We start from the raw sequence: 20,310 nt of genomic DNA, 5'->3' as shown, positions 1-20,310 counted from the left end.
TAATGGTGCAATACCCAAAATATTATTCAAAAAAATTAATGTCCCTGAACCTCAATGCCTGAGAAATGATGGAAGAATCTACATGGGCATGGCAAACGATGACTTGCTTATCATCAAACCTATTTGAAAACAAGTTCTTAGAGAAATATCTTGGCTAACTGTCCAGTACAAGAGTGATTTACCAAACAACAGCAGCAAAACAGACAAAAGCAAACCACATTCTGCCCAGTGGTTTTAACTCTTCACCCAACAAAGAGTGAGAGAATAAAAAGTACCTCTACCTCTTGGCAAAACCTGGATGAAAAAGAACAGCAGTGCTGCTATTACTCCCTGACTTCATGTTAGGGATTTGTTCACCAGTGTACTCCCAGAAGCTAAGAACCTGGCACACAGTAGGTACTCTATTTGTTAATGAAGAAATGAGTGTTAGAGAGGGATGGGGGTGATTTTCCATGCAGTAGCAAAAGGACAAAAAGCAAGGTAAATTCTATTGATTAGGCTAAGTCAGAAAAAAGAATGCCCATCATGAGACAAAAGCTTTTAATCAGATTAGAATTTAGTAGTGACAAGTAGAGTCCCTCTACGTGTACTCTGTCCTCCGTGGTGACAGAGAAGAGGTGCTAGGCACAGGGCCAGGAGCTTCCGGTGCTGGGCTGTCCTGCCTGGCCTTGGCAGAACCTCTGTGGTAGATCCCCTGGACAGTGTTTCACAGCTGAGGGGGCAGGCACAGGGAGGTTGAGAAGCTCGCCCCAGAATACCCTCTAAGAGGCAGGCATGTTTACGTACCAATAAAGCAGTAATTTAAAAAAGTCAGTAAAGCAAGAACTGAAAGTTTGTTCTTGAAGCCGGTAATGCTATTTTTTTTTAACCACTGTGCATCTTGCTTTGTGGCCAGTAAAGAAAGAAAACAAAAAAACCTCACAAAAACAAACCTAAGTATCTAACATTGTTATAGATAGAACTAAGTTCTATGAAGTAAAATAAAGCAGAGTCAAGGGTGGACAGTGAAGGGGGTTCTATTTTAGATGGAGTGATCTAAATTAGGCACTAATTATAAAACCATCTACAGTCAGAAATTCATACAGACTATAGGTCAAAAGTTAATTTCAAATTGTCAGTGATAAAAAACTCATTTATATAACCTTCTCCTTTCAACTCAAATATCAGATACAAATTGCTTTCTTTTACCATGCGCCAGAAATCTGTCATCATACAATGGCTTAGCAAGTGCGACACAAGATACTACCACTTTCTCTACAGAACAAAGACCTGCCTGAGCACCAGCCTTGTCTAAAATACTACCTCAACACCAACCGTGCCTGCTCTAGGTCATGGTGGCTTTCGCGGTACCTGTTCGGGCTCACGGCCTGTGCTGCACCTAATATTAACTAACAGATTATTTGCTCTTTTATTAGAAATTTTTAAAAAATTGGAACAGTTGGGCGCCTGGGTGGCTCAGTTGGTTGGGCGACTGCCTTCGGCTCAGGTCATGATCCTGGAGTCCCGGGATCGAGTCCCGCATCGGACTCCCTGCTCGGCGGGGAGTCTGCTTCTCCCTCTGACCCTCCCCCCTCTCATGTGCTCTCTCTCTTTCTCATTCTCGCTCTCTCAAATAAATAAATAAAATCTTAAAAAAAAAATTGGAACAGTTGATGTGGATCTGGCTTGGAAATATTATTAGCTTAGTCATAAAATATATATAAGGATAACCTATTTAACAATAATTATTTTATCCTAAAGCAGGGGTTGGCAAAAATTTTCTGTGAATGGCCAGATAAATATTTTAGGCTTTGGGGGCCATTTTGGTGTCTGTTGCATATTATTGTTCATTTTAAACAACGCCTTAAAAATGTAAAAACCATTCCTAGCTGGTAGCGCCTACAAAAACCGGTCACAGCCAGATTTGGCCTTGGCCTATTACCGTCGCAAAGTAAAAACAATTATTTACAATAGTATCTGATGACAATTTTTTGGTATAGACACTCTAAAACTGACTTTCAGGCAAAAAAAAAAAAAAATAGGAGGTGCAAAGTGTCCTCAAAGTTAACAAAAAGGTAAGCAAAATCTGCTACACTTGCTATTGCAGTTTGATCCTCAGGTGATTATCTATTCCTTTCTGTTATCTGTCAATAAAAGTTGGGTCAAGGTCAGGAAATTTTTCATTTTGCTTTTAAGGTTTATCAAATACATTACATTAAAAAGATTATGTTAATGCAGTCTTCCATGTTCTTTGAACCAGTATTACCATTTTTCTGTTAGGTATTAAGAGCCTAGAGAAATCAACTCTGACTCACAATCCAAGGAAAATAGAACCGACCACTGAATGCTGTTGCCTTAAATACCCTTCTGCTCTTGTGCACTGGTGAGCTCCTATGCACCCCTCAACACCTACTAAAGCATTTCACTGGCTGCGAAGTCTTCCCTAGCTCCCCAGAGCACACTTAAAAGTCTTCTTCCCTATGTACCTCTATTAGCATACTTAGTATACTGCATTGCAATTCTTTGCTTACATAGCTGACTCCCATATTAGACTGAGAATCCCTTGATGGCAACAATCTTTCTTCTTTTTATATAGTTCCAGCACCTGGAATGTAATGGCATAAAACAGGGCTTCAACGAATAAGGAAGGAACCCATATGACCTCCCAGGGAATTCGTGGAGACATAGAGGCCGAGAAAGAGAGAGGTAATAGTGTTCCCTTTCACTAAGTAACTCAAACATTTCACATTGCTGTTTTTCTTAGAAAGGTCTAGTGACAAACTCTGCCTGGTTAACAGCAACTTGGAAACTAAAACCCTTAGTTTTAGCTACATGTCACACCGAAATGTTTGTAAAGCAAGTTTCCAGGAAAAAAAATGTACACAAGACATACACAAAGCAGACAGCATCTGGAGATAAATTATTTGGATTTCATAGACACAAGCTTTGTCTGTTTATTTTACGTAGAATTCTTTTCACTTAAAAACTTTACTCCCATTTTACCCATGAAAAAATTGAGATTCTTAGAAGATAGATGACTTGCCAAAGTACAGGTTAAATACTGAATTATGAAACTATTCTTTACATGGCTTTTCATTTTTATTTGGGAAAATTATATACATTAACTATATATTAAGCATTTTTAGTCAAAAGTCTCTAAACCACATTATAGCAGACAAAATAAAACAAAACACAACACAACTGGGGGGGCACCTGGATGGCTCAGTCGGAAGAGCATGTGACTCCTGACTCAGGGTCCTGAGTTCGAGCCCCAGGAATAGAGGTTACTAAATAAACTATTTATCGAAGTCTAGAATAAGAGCTTAATTCTTGGGGCACCAGAGTGGCTCAGTTGGTTAAGCATCTGCCTTCAGCTCAGGTCATGGTCTACGCCCCGCCCCCCGCCCCAGTGAAGGGTCTGCTTCTCCGTCTCCCTTTCCTCCTGCTCAAGTGCTTAAATTAAAAACTGGAGGTGGGGCGCCTGGGTGGCTCTTGGTTTTGGCTCAAACTGTAATCTCAGGGTTGTGAGACTGAGCCCCAGTTTGGGCTCCATGCTGGGCATGGAGCCTACTTTATTAAAAAAACAAAACAAAACAAAAAACAACAAAAAGCCAAACAAAAAAACTAACTGGCGTAGCTGGGGGCTCCCAAGTGTAGTTACCCCTGAAATCAAATAAAATATAAAGGAATAACTCAAAATGCATTCACTGATTTTGAAAGCAGACTGTGAATTTTACTGCTTCAGATTAGAGGTGAAATGTCTGTAAGAAAGCAGGCATATATTGAGTCATCATAAGAATCTTCAAATTGTCAAAGATACCCAGAAGTTTAAGCAAAATAAAGAAAAATAATTACAATTCAATAATAGTAATATTGTTTTCCTTTCCCAAATTTTAAGTATTCATAAATTGATTAAAATTTTTGTTACAAATCACATTACTACTTAGGACAGTAACTAACGAGAGGCCAGTGTGGAAGGAAGGCCAGGAGAGAAACAGAGGAACGAGGAACGGGATCTCTTTCTTCCCTGCTATTCAATGGAAAGCGGCCGCCTCTTCTTCCCCTTTAAAAACAAAGAGCCAAAATTTGAGAGCCCACTGGTCACTGCCAAATTTAAGCTCTGCAACTGGACTCCTGCAGAGAGAAGTTCAAATCAGAGAGATTCAATTAGACATCTTAGCTTCTTGTCTTTCTAGAGTTTGACACCCATCCAGCTATCTTCTTTATCCCCACGTGAGCCACATTCCAAATGCCAATGATGGCACCCATGGCATTTAAGCTGGAACTTTAAGAAGGCCACTGTATATCCGTCCGCTCCCAAGCCTGCAGGAACATTCGCCTAAATGGATGCTCTGGAATCACACTGGGTTTTGCTGCCCCCTAAACACACCATGGGCTCTGGTCTCTGCTTACACACAACCACCAGTATCAACCCCATCAGGAGGGCCTCACTGCGTTGTTGGGGTTCTGAGGGAAAGAATATATAAACTGCTCCTTTCTTATGAAATCAGCAGTTCCCAAAGTCTGGGGGCACAGAAGAACCATCTGGGGAGCTTACTGAAAGCACAGGTGCCCAGTCTTACCCGGCCCTGGATATGGGGATTCAGTAGTACTGTAAGAGACCCAGGAATCTTTAGGTCTCCAGATAATTACGTATGCCAATGTTTGAGAACACAGCACTAAATTAATCCTAACTTTTAACTTTATGTGTGTGTAGTGTACACACAAAGAAACATAAGCTGTTAGATTACTTTTTGTTTATGTGGATTTAAAAAATACTGTAGTTTAAGAATACTGGTATTTATATTTTAGGAGGTAGCAGTTATAATAATGAAAGAAGGACCCCTTTCATCAATGACAGTCACAAACTTGTCAGCACAAACCAAACTCTCAACCCTCCCTCCCACACCTGGTCCTTTTCCAGGTTCCTTATCTCAGTGAATGGCACTACCATCCATCATAAGTTATGCAAGCAAGGAGCCAGAAGTCAACCTTACACTGCCCTCTGCCCCCACACCCCCAATCCATCACCAAGTCCTATCAAAGAGCTCCCAAACACATCCACTTCTCTCCATTTGCATCACACTGCCTTGGTCCATGCTATTACCACCTATCACCTAGGCTATTCCAATAGTCTACGCCTGCACCTCCTCCCTCCTACCGATTCTCATGTTGCAGCTGCAGTGACCTTTCAAAAGCCAAATCTGTTCAGGTCACTTCCTTCCAATCAAAACCCTTCAGTGCTTCCCCCTGAGCTAAGTCCTGAAAATGTCCTCTTATGGCCTACTAGGCTCTGCACAGCTGGCCTCTGATTTTTCTCTCTAGCCATACTCATCCTTATCGGGAACCCTGAACTTATCCTACCCTCTTCCACCACAGGACCTTTGCACAAGTTGTTCCCTGTGGCTGGTATGCTCCTTGCCTCGCTCCTTCACCTAGGGAAGGTCTCTTCATTCCTTGCATTGCTCTAAACAGTCATCGCCTCCTGGGGGTGCCTTCCTGTCCTTCCTGATTAACACTCCCCCCAACAACCACTACCCACACATGCCATTATATACACTCAAGTTATTCTAGGATTACTGTCTGTCCCCCTCACCAGACTGTAAACCATAATGACAGGGAGTATTTCTGTGTCTGCTCATCTTTGTAGCCTCAACACCTTAGCAGAGTAACACACAGATGCCTGCTGAACTAATGGATGAATGTGCAAATAGACTCATTGTGCCTTACATAGAGAATGCGATGATGACAATTGACTAATCCTAGCCGGCACTTCTCACCACCACGTGGGAAAATCTTAGCTATCTAATTCACCATCTGCACATGGTAGAGAAGGGATACACAGAAAACACATCCCATGAGTCCTCCTCAAATGACTGGGGGGGGGGTTAGAAAATGTATCAGTATATTCAGTAAATCCTGTGCCTGTTAAAATATTTAATGGACATTAATTGTCTCATGTAACATTATGAATTAGGTACTGCCAACAGCCCCATTTTATTGACAAGAAACCTGCAACAAGAAGCTAAGAAACAAGGACTTATTCCACACTGGATATATACCCAAGAGAAAAAAAATTTAGTGGAAAAGGCTATATATTCCCAGAGAGGCAAGGTAATCTCAGAAATTATCTTAAAATTTTGGCACAGGGCAGAATTTTGAACATGCTTTCATAGTTTTCCAACTGAAGGGAAAATATGCTTTTACATTAGCAACTTCCACATCAAAACTTTAGAAATGAACAGCTACGGCATCTGCCAGTGCCCCTTAAGGCAGTTCAGCACTAAACTGAGAGAAGATTTGAGAGAGCTTGGCCTTGCATCATTCCTAAGCTTGACTGCTGTGGTTTTCCTACCACCCTATGCCTCCTTCCTATCGCAATGAAGAAAGCAAGTGTAGTGATAAGGAGAAAGGGGGACCACAGGTCACCCTTGGCTGAACCTGAGGCACAAGGACTGCTTCCTGAGCCAGCTCCGTGGACAAACCTCCACACCTTTCTCCCGATGAGAAGGACCCACAAGACCAAACAATCAGCTGAACAGAGGGTGTGGTGTCTCCTGGACCTCAAACAATCCTCCCTGGGAGTCTGCAAGTCCCACGAGTAGAGCCCCAAAGCAGTTGTGGGAAAAGCAAAACCAGACACACCCTTGGAGTGCCCAGGCTGATCAAATCCTACCCACAGCCCTCAAGCAAGACTCAGCTGAAGGATAACTTCTCAATAAAGTCCACCCATTTCCCCATCAGATGGTTTCCCTAATTGTGTTCACTTGACCTAAGCCTCTTTTCCTCTTTTGGTGGCACTCAGAATGTTCCAGCTTCTCTTTCAGCATTTGCACATGTCCTGGCTTGGGTTCCAGACTGTAAGCCCCCCGAAGACAATCTTGGTCTCACCCCTCGGTGCCTTGCACACACAGCTCGCAGGACAGATGCTTGCTGAATGAACGAACACTCAATCTTTCTAACAAGTGGTGATTCGAGAAGCAATATTAAGAGAAAAAGCAGCAAATATTCCATTCATACTGTTTCATAAAGTTGTCCACTGACAAGAGTTTAGATATCAAAAATACTTTGCCTGCTGAATTCAAGGGATCAGGTAGAAGCCCAAAACCCCAACTATTCAAATGTTATCTATCTTTATACATACAATTAGAATATACCTGCCATATGAAATTGAGAGAGCCTTAAAAAGTGAGGAAATTCTAACACATCCTGTAACATGGATGAACCTTGAGGACGTTATACTAAGTTGAAATGAGCCAGTCTCAAGAGGACACATACTGTGTGATTCCAATTATATGAGGGACCTAGAGTAGTCAAAGTCATAGAGACAGGAAGTATAAGGGTGGGTCCCAGGGGTTGGGGAGTTAAGTGTTTAATGGGTAGAGAGTTTCAGTTTCAAAAGATGAAAAAGTTGTAGAGATGGGTGGTGGTGGTGGTGGTGAATGTACTTAATGCCACTGAACTGTACACTTCAAAATGGTTATGACAGTAAATTATATGTTATGTATATTTTACTACAACAAAAATGAAATTCGTTCATTTTGAGAAATGAAAAAGAAAAGCAATGAAGGGAAACTGGTTTACTGCCTTTTTTCAGGGTGGTATCTTAAGAGCTGAACTGTTTCCTTAGCGAAAGAAAGAAAACCATACCTACAGTAATGTCTTGACTGTCGCTCTGTGAAAGGCTGCAGAGGGCCGTGTCCCGAGTGACTGGCTGCATTTACACCAGGTTTATATCACAGGCATTGTAATGCCTGGGTGCCATGTGCAAGTTTGAAATGAAAAAATTGGGGGTAGGAAAAAAATTTTCTGCATCACGAATGATCATCGTAATTATGTAATTTAGGCAAAAACTTTACTGGCTTCTGGATCTGACAGCGCAGTGACAGAGAAATAATTCAACCTAACAGTAAAGACTTGATTAATCAAGAACGCCTTTCAGAGAATCTACGATTTACTGGTAGCAAATCAGCACTACAGAACCAACTTGTTTGAAAAACTAGAATTCCGTATGTGTCTTTTATTGCAATTTTTAATGAATCCAGGTATCTTCTCCATCATGATTCAGAACAATTAAAAAAAATGTGAAATCCTCTCCCCAACATCTAGTCACAGTTCACCTGTGTCAAAGCAGGTACACACATATACAACTTTCCAAGAAATGCTGGTCACAAAGAACCTGCCCTGTTCCCACCACTTAAATGAAAGCCTATCTATCCCCCGCCAGGCCTGGCCAGCAATCGAACCCTGAGAGCAACATAATCAGATGCAGGGGACAGAGGTGCGAGCCCTTGAGTCAGCTGATGTTTATGATGTGGACCAGGAGCGCACGACCAGAGCGCAGGGCAGCCTTCCTTCGACTGCGATTCAAGTCCACGACTCGGCCTCGTTTAGAGATAGGAATCCTGCTGCCGCCAGCAAATTCCCGGGTTAACAGAGCACAGCTTCACAGGCCTGGCGTAAAACGGGCTGGAAAGAAGCTGCCCGCCAGAAAGCCGGAGCCTCCTAAGCTGGAGACCCTTTAAAGCATCAAAGGAAGCTCTGGGGCGCATTTGGTTCCGACCCACGGAAGGACTCAAGAGTTGACGGGCGTCGTCGGAAGCCACCTGACTCTCCGGTCATTTAGACAGCTTTTCTTATTAAGAAACTTCCAAATTGCCTTAAAAGACCTTCTCAAGCAGACAGAACTTTCCTTTTACAAAGGACCACAAACTACGGGGGCGGGGACGCGGACGCTCACAAACAAAAAGACCGTAGATCGAAAAGCAGCTCAGTCGTCGTTTTCTTCAGGAGGTCCACAAAAGGACCACCCAATGACCAAGTGGGGATTCCTTCCCTCCTGCCCTCTCGCCGTCGACAGAAGAACCCCGTCCCACCCAGAAGCGCCCCAACACGTCGCCCAGGTACCGCCGCTGCAAAAAAACGCCTGAAGCATCCCCACCGGCCCCGACACCGGGCTACTTACTGGTTTCGGCATTTTCGGTTCCTGACGGGTTTTCCTCAGTCCCCTGGAAACACGACTCTGCCGCAGCAGCTGAGACCGCTCTCCGGACCTGGAGGCAGAGGAAAGCCCTTCAGAGCGCACAGCAGCCCGCCGCCTCCTGCCGCCGCCGCGCCCGACACTCGGCGCCCGCCCCGCGCGCCGCTGCTTAAGAACCGGCCGGGCGGGCGCCGGCGTGAGTCACCGCCCAACCTGCAATTACCGCGGGCCGGGCGGGCCCCGCGGGGAGGGGGCCGGGCCGCGCGGGGGAGGGGACCCGCGCGGGGGAGGGGACCCGCGCGGGGGGGAGGGGGCCCGGCGGGGGGCGGCGCGGGGCCCAGCTCGGGGACGCGGAAGCGGGCGGGGCGGTACGCCGAGGTGCTCCCGGGACTTCCCGGAAGCCAGCCGGGAGCCCAGCAGACACCAAATTTCACTTTGTGAAGCAACCGTTTGCCCCAGGGCTGAAACCGCAACCGTCAAGCCTTTGAGAAACGCTTTTAAAAAAAATGGTCCCCGCCCCGGAGGGGCCAGAGGGTCACGGGCCGAGCAAGGCGGGAGGGGGGCGGGCAGGACGCGCGCCCACGCAGCCCCGGGCTCCGCGAGCACTTCGGGAGGGGCACCCCCGGGGGCAGAGTCGAAAGGGGAAGGTCTGGAGCAGCAGGGGCGGCCACAGCGGTAGGTTCAGCGTCACCTGCCGCTGATTTGGGCCGAAAGAGAGAACCGAGCGCCAAGGGCCGGACGGGGACCCCACCAGCCCGGGACCCGGGGACCCCGAATCTGGCCGACGGCGGGGCGAGCCCGGCTCTTCCCGGGGACCACCGGCTCGGGGCTCGCTCGCAGACCTCCCCCCCACCCCCCCCCGGCGGGCCGGCCCAGCCACACCTGTCGTCGAAACCCGGCCGCTGTCCCCCCTCGGGGCGCGAAGCCCTCGGCCCGGGCCCTCCGCTCCCCCGACCCCGGCCGAGCGCCCGGCTCACCCGCGGCGCCTGCAAAGGACCGCTGCGCTCCCGGCTGTCGGTGAGTCCGTGCAGTGCGCCCGCGGCCCGCGCTCCCGAGAGTCCTCGGCGGGGCGGGGTCCCGGGGCCGCGCCCCTGACCGCCCCGCCCGCCGGACCTGCGAGGTGTTCCCGGCGCGCAAAATGGCTGCGGCAGCTGCCCGCGCCCTGGGGCGCCCCCCCCCACCACGCCACGCCCACCCCGCGGGGCGCCCCCCGCCCACTCAGCCCCACTCTACCCTACCCCACCCGGCCCGGCGTCCGCCGACGGCCGCGGAGACTCGGGTGGGCGCGTCTCCCGCCGCCTCTCCTTGTTGCAAAGACCTTTCCCTCTTCACCGCCTGTTCCCTTGCCCTTGCGGAGAACTTTGCCGAATTTGGTTCAACTGCTGATAGCAGATGTAAGGTGGGAGATCGTTTGCTCCACAGTGGACCGAGGGAAATAAAAAAAAAGTGTAAATAAACCTGGAGGAGCCGGAGGCCACGGTGCCCCGGGTGCTGGGCCATTTGAAGGTTGGGCTGCCCCGGTGGTCAGGTCATTTTGTAGTCCTTGCGCCACGACGAGGCCGGGTTCCCAGAACCCCCGGCCGCTGTGTCTCGGCGGACGTGGTCGGAGCCCCTTGCCTTCGGATTTGGCTGAGGAGGACACAAGCATAGAAGACGCTCCACGGTTGAACGCTCTGCTTAAAGGACACATTGTGGTCTCGTTTGACTGGACTAACTCAAAACTATGGTAAAATCTCCAAAGACTGAGATTCTGGGAATTATTTTAAATTTTTGCAAATGGTTCTCAAGAGGAATTTTTTAAAAACACACAAAAACACATGTACTTCGGTGGCCAATAGGATTTGTTGCACAGTGATTAAGACAGCTAACTCTAGGGCAGTGGTTCTCAAAGCGTGCTTCCCAGACTAGCTGCCGTGAACCTCACCTGTGAACTTGCAGAAATGGAAATTCACAGGTACCGCCCCCGGAATCAAACTCCGGCCGGGGCCCAGCAGTCTGTATCTTCCGGCGCTCCAGGTCATTGTGATGCAGGCTAATGCTTGAGACCAGAGCCTCTCCTGAATTCCTCTCCTGGGCTCACCACTAACTCCCTACTCGAGAGAGTTATTTAACTAGTTTCTTTCACAGATGTGAAAATCTGTAAAATGGCATAATTATGGCACCTATTTCACGGGGTCATTCTGAGGATTAGAGGTAATATATGTAAGATACCTAGAACAGTGCTTAAATCTATCCTGATACAGAGAGTAACCAGTGACTTTGGGCAAAGCACCAAATAAGACAAGTTTCTCAGTGTGTCTCCAGCACCACCTATATGGGCTTGTAGGGATTAAAGGAGATAATGCAATAATGCATGCAAAATGCTTAGTATAGCGTGGGGCTCCTAGTAATGCCTCAGCTGCCACAGGGACAGACCACTCATGAGGTAGGCACCTGGCACCCCTTGTCAGTAGGCACCTGGACCCTCTCTCAGCTGCAGGTCCACGGCATTGCAGCGGTCCAGGTGAGGCCCGAGGCTTTTGTCCTGTATTCTGACAAGTGTGTTCCTTCTGAGACTTTCTTGTTTATTAAAATGGAGATGTGAGGGTAACTGCAGTAGGAAGACACTATGAAAAGATATTAAATAACCCACAATGATGATGGTTCGGATTGGATATGTCACTCCAAGCACACTATCTCTACCTCCTTATCACCGCCTAGAGCCTTGTTAGCCATTTTTGGTCCCCAACTCTTCTGATAGGGTATGTCTCTAATTTTTTTTAATCACACACAGTTTATAGCACATTGTCTTTTAAACTAGATGTTTAAAATAGCAGTGGCCCGAGACCTTCTGGAGCATTTCTGAACTTTACCCTTCAGGGGAATGCTAAAACTGGCCTGTGGCAGTGTGATCAAAAGGAAAAGATTGCATTCTCACAACATGTGAATCTACAGTTATCTCAAAAAGCTTAATGAAAAGAAAAGATCACAAGTTTCAGGAGCAAATAGAGCTAAGTCTGAATTCTGAGTGCACTACTGACATGCCGATCCTTTTGGGCAAGTCTCTTAAAGTGACTGAGCTCCCACCTCTTCATCTGTAGAGAGGACATAATATATATTTCATGGTGTTCTTGTGTCACTGAGTCATATGGTGGAGCATTTAATTTTGACTTAACTTTTCTCACGTAAGCTAAAATAGTATAGAGACACAGTTTGCAAACACATTCCTCATGTGTCTTACTCTAAGTATTATACTTACATGCTACACTGCAGGGTTTTCTTCCCCTACGAAAACATTTGTGCTGTATCTTATGAGTGTTTTAACGGGATTTACCAGGGGTAATTTATTTTCACCTAACCTTGGGACCTAAACCCCTCCCTTGCTCCTGCCCCACCCCCCCAACAACACAGAAGACTGAATTCCAAGGCATCTATGAGAACTGCTTAGTACACTGGTACTGAAGCTTCAGTGTGCATTGGAATCACTCAAGGAGCCCCCTCTAGGAATCACAGGCCAGTGAGGCTCAGGTGAACCCCGGGATCTATGGCTTTAACAAGTCCCCAGGTGAGTGATATATTTGAAAATTTGAGAGCAGCTGACTTAGGGCGGGTCAGGATCCTGACAAATATTACTTACCTTGCCTGGAGGCTTCACGCTCCTTTTGTGAAGTGATCCCCCTGTATTTGTAAGTCATGGTTTTGTTCCTGTTTGATAATCAATGTCATGGAAGGAAGGAAGCAAACGTGGAGCTGGGAGTCTTGGATACCATTCCCTGCTCTCATTTAACCTAGCTGTCACCTTGAACGTCTCCCTCCCTCCTCATTTCAGGATTTCCGTTTTTCAGCTAGAGGAGGGAAACCATATGGCTCCCCGTGAACCTGGTGAAAGGCTGTTGGTAAATTGGTTGGACTTCTTCAGCCAAGGTTATACTAAAGTGAGTTAGGGCGGCGCTCCTGGTGGCTTTAGACATGGCAGCAAGGACAAGAACATCCAGGTCCCCTGAGGGCAGCCTTCCTGTGAGATCACCCCTGAGCCAGTCTCCACACTGGTGCCAGGTTATCTCAACCAATAAAAAAAGTTCACAAATAGTATGACGGTCTCTAGCTTCTTTCGCTTCAACAGAGCCGTCAATCAGCAGTAGGAAAATACAGAGGGTACCCTTGGCCAAACAAGGATTGGGGTTATTTTTCAGGACTCAGTAACCTTGTGTGAAAATCCAGGACAGTGGGCGAAAGAGCAAAGTATGGCTAAGAACTCAGACGGCTGGACAGGTGGCCACTCCCTTGTGTCTAAAAATAATGTTTAAGGGTCTTCGCAGGACGGTAAGCTGGGAGTCTCTTGGTACTGTGTTGATGGTACAGCATATATAACTTGGATCTGCAAAGAATTCTGGCCACTCAGTGTTCTATTTTAAAGTTTCCTTGGCTTATTTAAAAATTTGCATAAATAACCTTACGGAGTTTTTATGTAGAAGAGTATTAACGACCACGCAACTTTTTGACTAATAAACTCCCTAATGGCATAGCTTCTTTTATCATTTTTCTTATCTCTGACCATTTTATGAGGTTTTTTTTTTTTTAATTCCAGCTTAAAAGTGGTACAGTGTGGTCGTGGACAGGACCTCAAATATCATATATTCCGTTACCCGCATTTCATAGAGGAAACAGCCCCACAGAAATTAAATTAATTGTCCACACTCCCGCACCCAAACTTCTCTTGTCAGGATGCCAGTGACTTTCATCTTGCTAAATCCAGGGGCCAAACTTCCCTGCCTCACCTTGTCCTTCTCCTAAGCAGCCTTCTGCACATGGAACACTCCTGCGAGCATTCTGTTCTTCGGGTTTGTTTCTTCCTCTGTCCCCTCTCCAGGCCCCTCTCCCCAACCTCCTACCTCAGGCTTAGCCCTTACCTGTGCACCGTCACTTCCTAGGTCCTGTCACCTGATCCCAAGGCTTACGTAACATTTCCAGCCCTGACCTCTCCCCCAAGCAACAACTTTATACTTGGTACCTCCAGTACTCTTGATCTATCAAAAACTGCCCGTCTCCCAACATTCCCCTTCTCGGCAAACAGCACGATCAGCAGAGCCCTGTTGCTTGGTCCCAAACCTAGAAGCCAGTATGAATTCCTCTCTAACCCTTGACGTTCCCCCCCCCCCCACTTCATCCCTCATACCTCTTGCATCCAATCCAGCAGACCTACCAGCCCCTTTCCAGAATGTATCAAGTCATGTCACACCCTAGCCAGTGGGCTTTAACAGAACATTCACACTCCTTTCTTGGCCCTGCCAGGTCCTCTCCTGCTTGCTTCTCTACCTGCATCTGCTGTCAGTCTCCCTGGGGCTGTGCTCCCTCTGCTCCAGCTGCCCAGCGTCTCTGTTCTGTGAATGCATCGACCCATTCCTGCCTTAGGGACCTCACACGTGATGCTCCCTCTGCCTAGAATGCCCCTCCCCCATTTCTGACCTTTATCCAAATACTGCCTTCCATGAGAGCGCTGCCCAACTTTCTCACATGAAGTGCCACCTCCCAGGTCACTCCCTGCTCCTTCACCTGATTTGCTGTGTTCGGAGTAGGTCACACTCTCTGCCCTTGTCTTGCTTGTCTGTGTCTTTTATTTTCTGTCTCCCCTACAAGAATCTGTTCATCGCTATGCCCTCAGCAGCTAGGACAGTGCCTGGCGCCTTGTAGATGTTCAATGTGTATTTGTCGAATAAACAAATGAATGAACACTGCTAGTTAGTACTGAAGCTGGTGTAGTCAGGTTCGTTTTCTTTCCAGTGTAACTTCCTGCTGTGCCCTGGATCGCTAACCGTGGAAACATGTTACTTACCCAGATCCCAGCCACCCAAAACACCATCAAAAACCAGATGATGGTGGGGGGGGGAAGGTTTAACAAAATTCATCTATTTAGAATCTTTCTGTGTTTCCCTTAATTCCAGTTTCAGTGGGGGTTCTAATAAGTTTGCTTTGTTCTTTTCCCAGGACATGGCAGATTAGAAGGGAGGGTGCAAGGTGTAAGCAGATATTCTGAGAGCAGTAAGACCCAGTGCTCGACAGCAAAGAGGCAGAAATATTACACAGAACAGACAAGAACACAAGTATGGCCGACTGGGGTTATGTAGCCCAGAGACAGGTGGCTCTACATTCCTCAGGGGCCCGGAGGTCACAATGTTCATAATGATAGTTTTCTCAGGAAGGGGCTTACGTCTGCTCTGTATTATCAGAAAGCATGTCGTTTTATAATTTGTAAAAATTATAAGATATTGTAATCTTCAGAAAATAATTCAATATACAGCTATGTACCCACTATCCAGATTTAACAAATGGTAATATCACACTATCTTCAGATCTTTTTTATTTTTATTTTTTTATTTTTTAATTTTTTTTAAGATTATTTATTTATTTATTTGAGAGAGAGAGAATGAGAGATAGAGAGCATGAGAGGGAAGAGGGTCAGAGGGAGAAGAAGACTCCCTGCCGAGCAGGGAGCCCGATGTGGGACTTGATCCAGGGACTCCAGGATCATGACCTGAGCCGAAGGCAGTCGCTTAACCAACTGAGCCACCCAGGCGCCCTCAGATCTTTTTTAAAAAGAAAGCAGTAAAGCCCACCTAGCCCTCCCCTGGAGAGGCCCTTGTTCTAAGGGCTCCTTTTTGTCTCCTCTATGCATGGTTTAATGTTTTATAGGAAAAAAAAAATCCACATATGTGAAAACTGACTAGCTCCCAAATAAATGAGTTATGGGTAATCAGGTGTTTGGTTGCAGAATATATAAACCATAAACCTTTTTATATCATCATGGCATTCTTTCTCTTTCTTTCTTTTTGGTTTTTCAAAAGCTAACTTAATAAAGTAGTTAATGAGCTAGAAATGCCCAGCAGGGCAGAGATGGTTTTAGCCTCTGCTTGGAATGCCGTCTGTGAAGACCGTGAGCTCCTTGAAGGTAAGGCCAGGGTATGCTGTCTTAGTATCTCAAGTACCTGGAATGGAACCTTGCGTATAATAGGAGCTCAGTTACTATTTATTGGGCTGAATCAAACACAGAGCCCTGTGTGTTTGTAGTGACTACATTATTTCATCGAGCACTGAAATGTTTGGATCCTAGAGATTTGACATGTCCACTGAAGATTTGGCACTTAAAATTAAAAAAAAAAAAAAAAAGCTGTTTGCTGACAGGGCAAATTTTTGTAGCAGGTGATGAATGTTACCTGACCTGGCTGGATCTTACTGAATATCTAAAGGACTGACTCCAGAATGAACTCATCTTTATAACATCTTGAGCAGTGCTTTGGGATGAAACATGGACCACATACGTCATTCAGCAAATATTTATTGAGCCCCTGCTTCTTGTCATGCAGTGGATTGCAGTGGGGAGCAAGACAGATGAATCCCCTAAAGTTCACACTTAATAAAACTTGGCCTTTGGCTGTTTGGGGTTTACCAGACTTCCCATGAATTTACACAAAATTGGCATTGTCCCTTGGCCAATCTGCAGTTCCAAGCCACTGCCTGGGACTAGGTCCTCAAGTGACCCCCAACAATTTGATTCAGGAATGCGGGGACGGCTTGGTGTTAGAATCCAAAGACAACTGTAAGATCTGGAGCTGGTCCCAGCTCTGCCATGATCTGAGATTGTCGGCACACCACTTCAGACTGTGCTACAGACAAAAGTGCTGGCAGGGCAGGCAGCTCGTTACAAGGGGAGCAGCCAGACTGAGGGAATGGTGGTCGTTGGCGAGGCAGGACGGGCTGGAGGACCAGCCATGACCCCTCAGTTTCAGCCTGTGGCTTCTGCCATGATGGAATGTGGGCCTCTCCTGCCACACGTCTCTCTTTCAAGACAAGCTTGAAATCCTGATTGCAACCCGACTTTTCCCAATTCTTAAAAGTTGGCAGTTAGTTAAAAAAATTTTTTCCGAAATACTCTGCAAGCCAAACAAAACATGTCCGTAGGCTGGGGTGGGTATGTCCACTGCTGTGTGCTCTGTGGACTGGCTTTATCAGCCGTGGTACATATGGGTGCAACCTGGTGCCAGGGAATATGCCGCTCAGCTCCAGAGTGCTGTCCCTCAGACATGCTCCTGTCATGCAGGCCACGTGGCCGGCAGGGGCTGCTCGCCACGTGTGTGGATGTGGCAGAAAACAGGCTGACCCCAGGCCTTGCCACCCAATCTTTCCACTCTGCACAAACATAAGACAGTGCTTGTGGTCATGCTTTCTGTTTGGGGGATTGTCTGGCCCAGCTGACAACTCAAGGTCTTAGATTTAAGGGATGTTCAGGGAAGGGGTCCCCTCGTTTGTGTGCATATGCTCCCTGGCAGGCCCTGCCTGTGTCGACCACTGCGGCGCCGACCGAGCTGTCTGTCCAGTCCCTGTTCTGCCCCTTTCTTCCTATATACACCAACTGAACGAAAAAGAGGAGCTTCTGGCTTTCTGCACGTCTCCTTGCCAGAACAGCATGTTTTGCGTCTAGACTGGCCATGTCCCACAACCTTGTCGTCGGCTAGCTCCTCTAATCATTCATCACCATCGCCACAAAACCTGCTCCGAGGGGCCACAGAAGCAACCTAGCACACCGTGTGGGTCTTGCCATTCCAAGCAGCCTTGTTCTCTTTCTTCTTTTTTTAATTTAATTTTATTATGTTAATCACCATGCATTACATCATTAGTTTTTGATGTAGTGTTCCATGATTCTTTGTTTGCGTATAACACCCAGTGCTCCACGCGGAACGTGCCCTCCTTAATACCCATCACCAGGCCAACCCATCCCCCCACCCCCTCCCCTCTAGAACCCTCAGTTTCTCAGAGTCCATAGTCTCTCATGGTTCGTCTCCCCCTCCAATTTCCCCCTCTTCATTTTTCCCTTCCTACTATCTTTTTTTTTGTTTTAAACATATAATGTATTATTTGTTTCAGGGGTGCAGGTCTGTGATTCAACAGTCTTGCACAATTCACGGCGCTCACCATAGCACATACCCTCCCCAGTGTCCATCACCCAGCCACCCCATCCCTCCCACCCTCCACCACTCCAGCAACCCTCGGTTTGTTTCCTGAGATTAAGAATTCCTCGTATCAGTGAGATCATATGATATTTGTCTTTCTCTGATTGACTTATTTCGCTTAGCATAACACCCTCCAGTTCCATCCACGTCATTGCAAATGGCAAGATTTCGTTTTTCTAAAGAGGTCTGACCACCCTAGAACAGGTTTCTCCTCCTGGACCCACCTATCACAAAGCTGGGACGTTAGGCATGCATCTCCTGAGACTTGTATTTATTTTGAAATTGTTTTTACTAACGAAAGCAGAGCAGCCCACCCACAATCAAAAAACAACATATGTTAAGTCTTAGAGCAGAGTTTATAGGGTTGTCATTCCGCCTTTCATAGACTTTAGCGCGGGTACTATCTAGCAGATAGGGATCGAACAGATCGCAGTGCTGACACACTGGGTATTGTGACTCCCCCAAAGCCCAGAATTCTGGTATTATCTGTCCTCTTTCCTACATCCCAAGGCCTGGCCATAGCCTTCTAGACCTTGCAACTGAGAAAATCCCATAACTGAGGAAGACCTCGCTTCCACGTGGAAAATAGACCATTTCCTTCCCTCTGAGGGGGCTCCACAAGGGTAACCCTTCTGGCCTCCCCTGTTCCCTCAATGGAGAAGGCCTGATGTGCACTTGGAAGGAGAGCTTGGTCACGTGCAGACTGTCCCTTTGTCTCTCTATCTCCTGGGACCCAGCCCACCTGCGAAGAGGACTGCTCTGCCCCTCCAGGCCACACTGGTGGTAGGAATGGTGGTCGTTCCCAGCTGGGAGACCCATGTGGTGCAGGGCCACCCCTGGCAGGCGGCACGCTCATCTAATTGTGTGGTTCCGATTTAGGATGTCCACCTGCCCTCAGATCTAGGCCGCATTCCCAATAGTGGATCTAGCACAGTAAAGCTCTCAGGTGTTTCTCCGTTGTTTCAAAAGCAGGGTGGGAAAGAGGAGCATTATGTATTAGGCGCCTGGGTGGCTCAGTTGGTTAAGCGACTGCCTTCGGCTCAGGTCATGATCCTGGAGTCCCGGGATCAAGTCCCACATCAGACTCTCTGCTCAGCAGTGAGTCTGCTTCTCCCTCGGACCCTCCCCCCTCTCATGCTCTCTCTCTCTCTATTTCATTCTCTCTCTCAAATAAATAAATAAAATCTTTAAAAAAAAATAGACACCTTCAAACTGTAGTGGGGACCCCTAGTCTCTCCACCAGGCTGCTCCATGCAAGCAGAAAGCCATGGTCATCCCTCAAGCACCATTTCAGGGCCTTGAACTTCCTGCTTGGATTCTCCCAATGCCCCAGTGCCTCCTGAGACAATGAAACCTCTTTTCATTTCATCAAGACACTCAGCTAGTAAGGCTCCTTATCTGTTTCTGAGCCCTGCAATATCAGAGAGCATCTGACCTCTTCCATCCAGCACACCTCCGATACCCCTCTCTCACGTCTCCCACTGCCCTCGAGACAACTGTTCCCTCCTGGCTTCTCTCTCTTCTCCATTGGGAATACCCATCTTCAGCCACTATATCTTTCCCCTGTTTTAAAACACTACACAGGAATCAAGTTTCCCCTAAATAACGTTTTGTACTTCATTCTTTCTAAGTACTGTGCCAACTCTCAAAGCATTTAAGACTAGACTTACTTGGTCCAAATATTTATGTTTATGGTTAGTTACATCAAAAAGTATTTTTCATTAGTCCAAGTGTTTTAATTTAAGGCAGGAACTTGGTTATGGCTCCTTGAAGTCATTTGTCCTTATTTCCTGGTGACCAGTTCAGTGTCTGATACCGGGCAGAACTCAATCAACATTTTTATTCTATCAGTGTGATTGAATGGACTGGGGTGTTTTCCTTTCAACTCCCTGATAGCACTAAAAGTTCTCAGCAAAAGTTAGCAATTAAGAGGTAGCAATGGGTGATTCCACTGAACATTTATCCTCGGAGACCTTTCACAGAAGATTCTACCTATTGGAATTGAATCCAGCCCTTTATGTTATAATTACCCCTTTTTATTCCTATTTTCTGTTTCCTTATCATCCTAATATGCTTAATGCATATCTTTGTTTATACGTCTTTTCAGCAAAATATATATTGTTTTGTGTACACATACTTTTAATTTATATAAACGATGTAAGATTGGGGCACCTGGCTGGCTCAGTCTGTAGAGCGTGCAACTCTTGATCTTGGGGTTGTAAGTTCGAGCCCCATGTTGGGTGTAGAGATGACTTAAAAATAAAATCTTTAAAAAAGATGATATAAGGCGTGCCTGGGTGGCTTAGTCGGTTAAGCGTCTGCTTTTGGCTCAGGTCATGATCCTGGGGTCGTGGGATCGAGTCCCTC

The 20,310-nt window shown here is 46.6% G+C and overlaps 1 protein-coding gene across 1 annotated transcript in view; it reads right to left on the bottom strand.

The window, feature by feature from the left end:
• The window catches only part of EZR (ezrin), a 47,794-nt gene extending 37,750 nt beyond the window's left edge, over positions 1-10,044 (bottom strand). The window contains exons 1-2 of the mRNA XM_028103307.2: positions 9,937-10,044; positions 8,945-9,032 (exon numbers count right to left, since the gene is read on the bottom strand). Of these exons, the coding sequence (XP_027959108.1) occupies positions 8,945-8,956 (12 nt within the window). The 5' untranslated portion in view covers positions 8,957-9,032; positions 9,937-10,044. The remainder of the gene's footprint in view (positions 1-8,944; positions 9,033-9,936) is intronic.
• Between the last annotated feature and the right edge of the window lie 10,266 nt (positions 10,045-20,310).

The sequence above is a fragment of the Eumetopias jubatus genome, unplaced genomic scaffold (genome assembly GCF_037043125.1).
Source record: "Eumetopias jubatus isolate StellerSeaLion01/CBP00866 unplaced genomic scaffold, mEumJub1_p1.0 scaffold_6, whole genome shotgun sequence".
Lineage (NCBI taxonomy): Eukaryota > Metazoa > Chordata > Mammalia > Carnivora > Otariidae > Eumetopias > Eumetopias jubatus.
The sequence above is the reverse complement of the archived record's forward strand: the minus strand, read 5'-3'. Positions and strand labels throughout refer to the sequence as shown.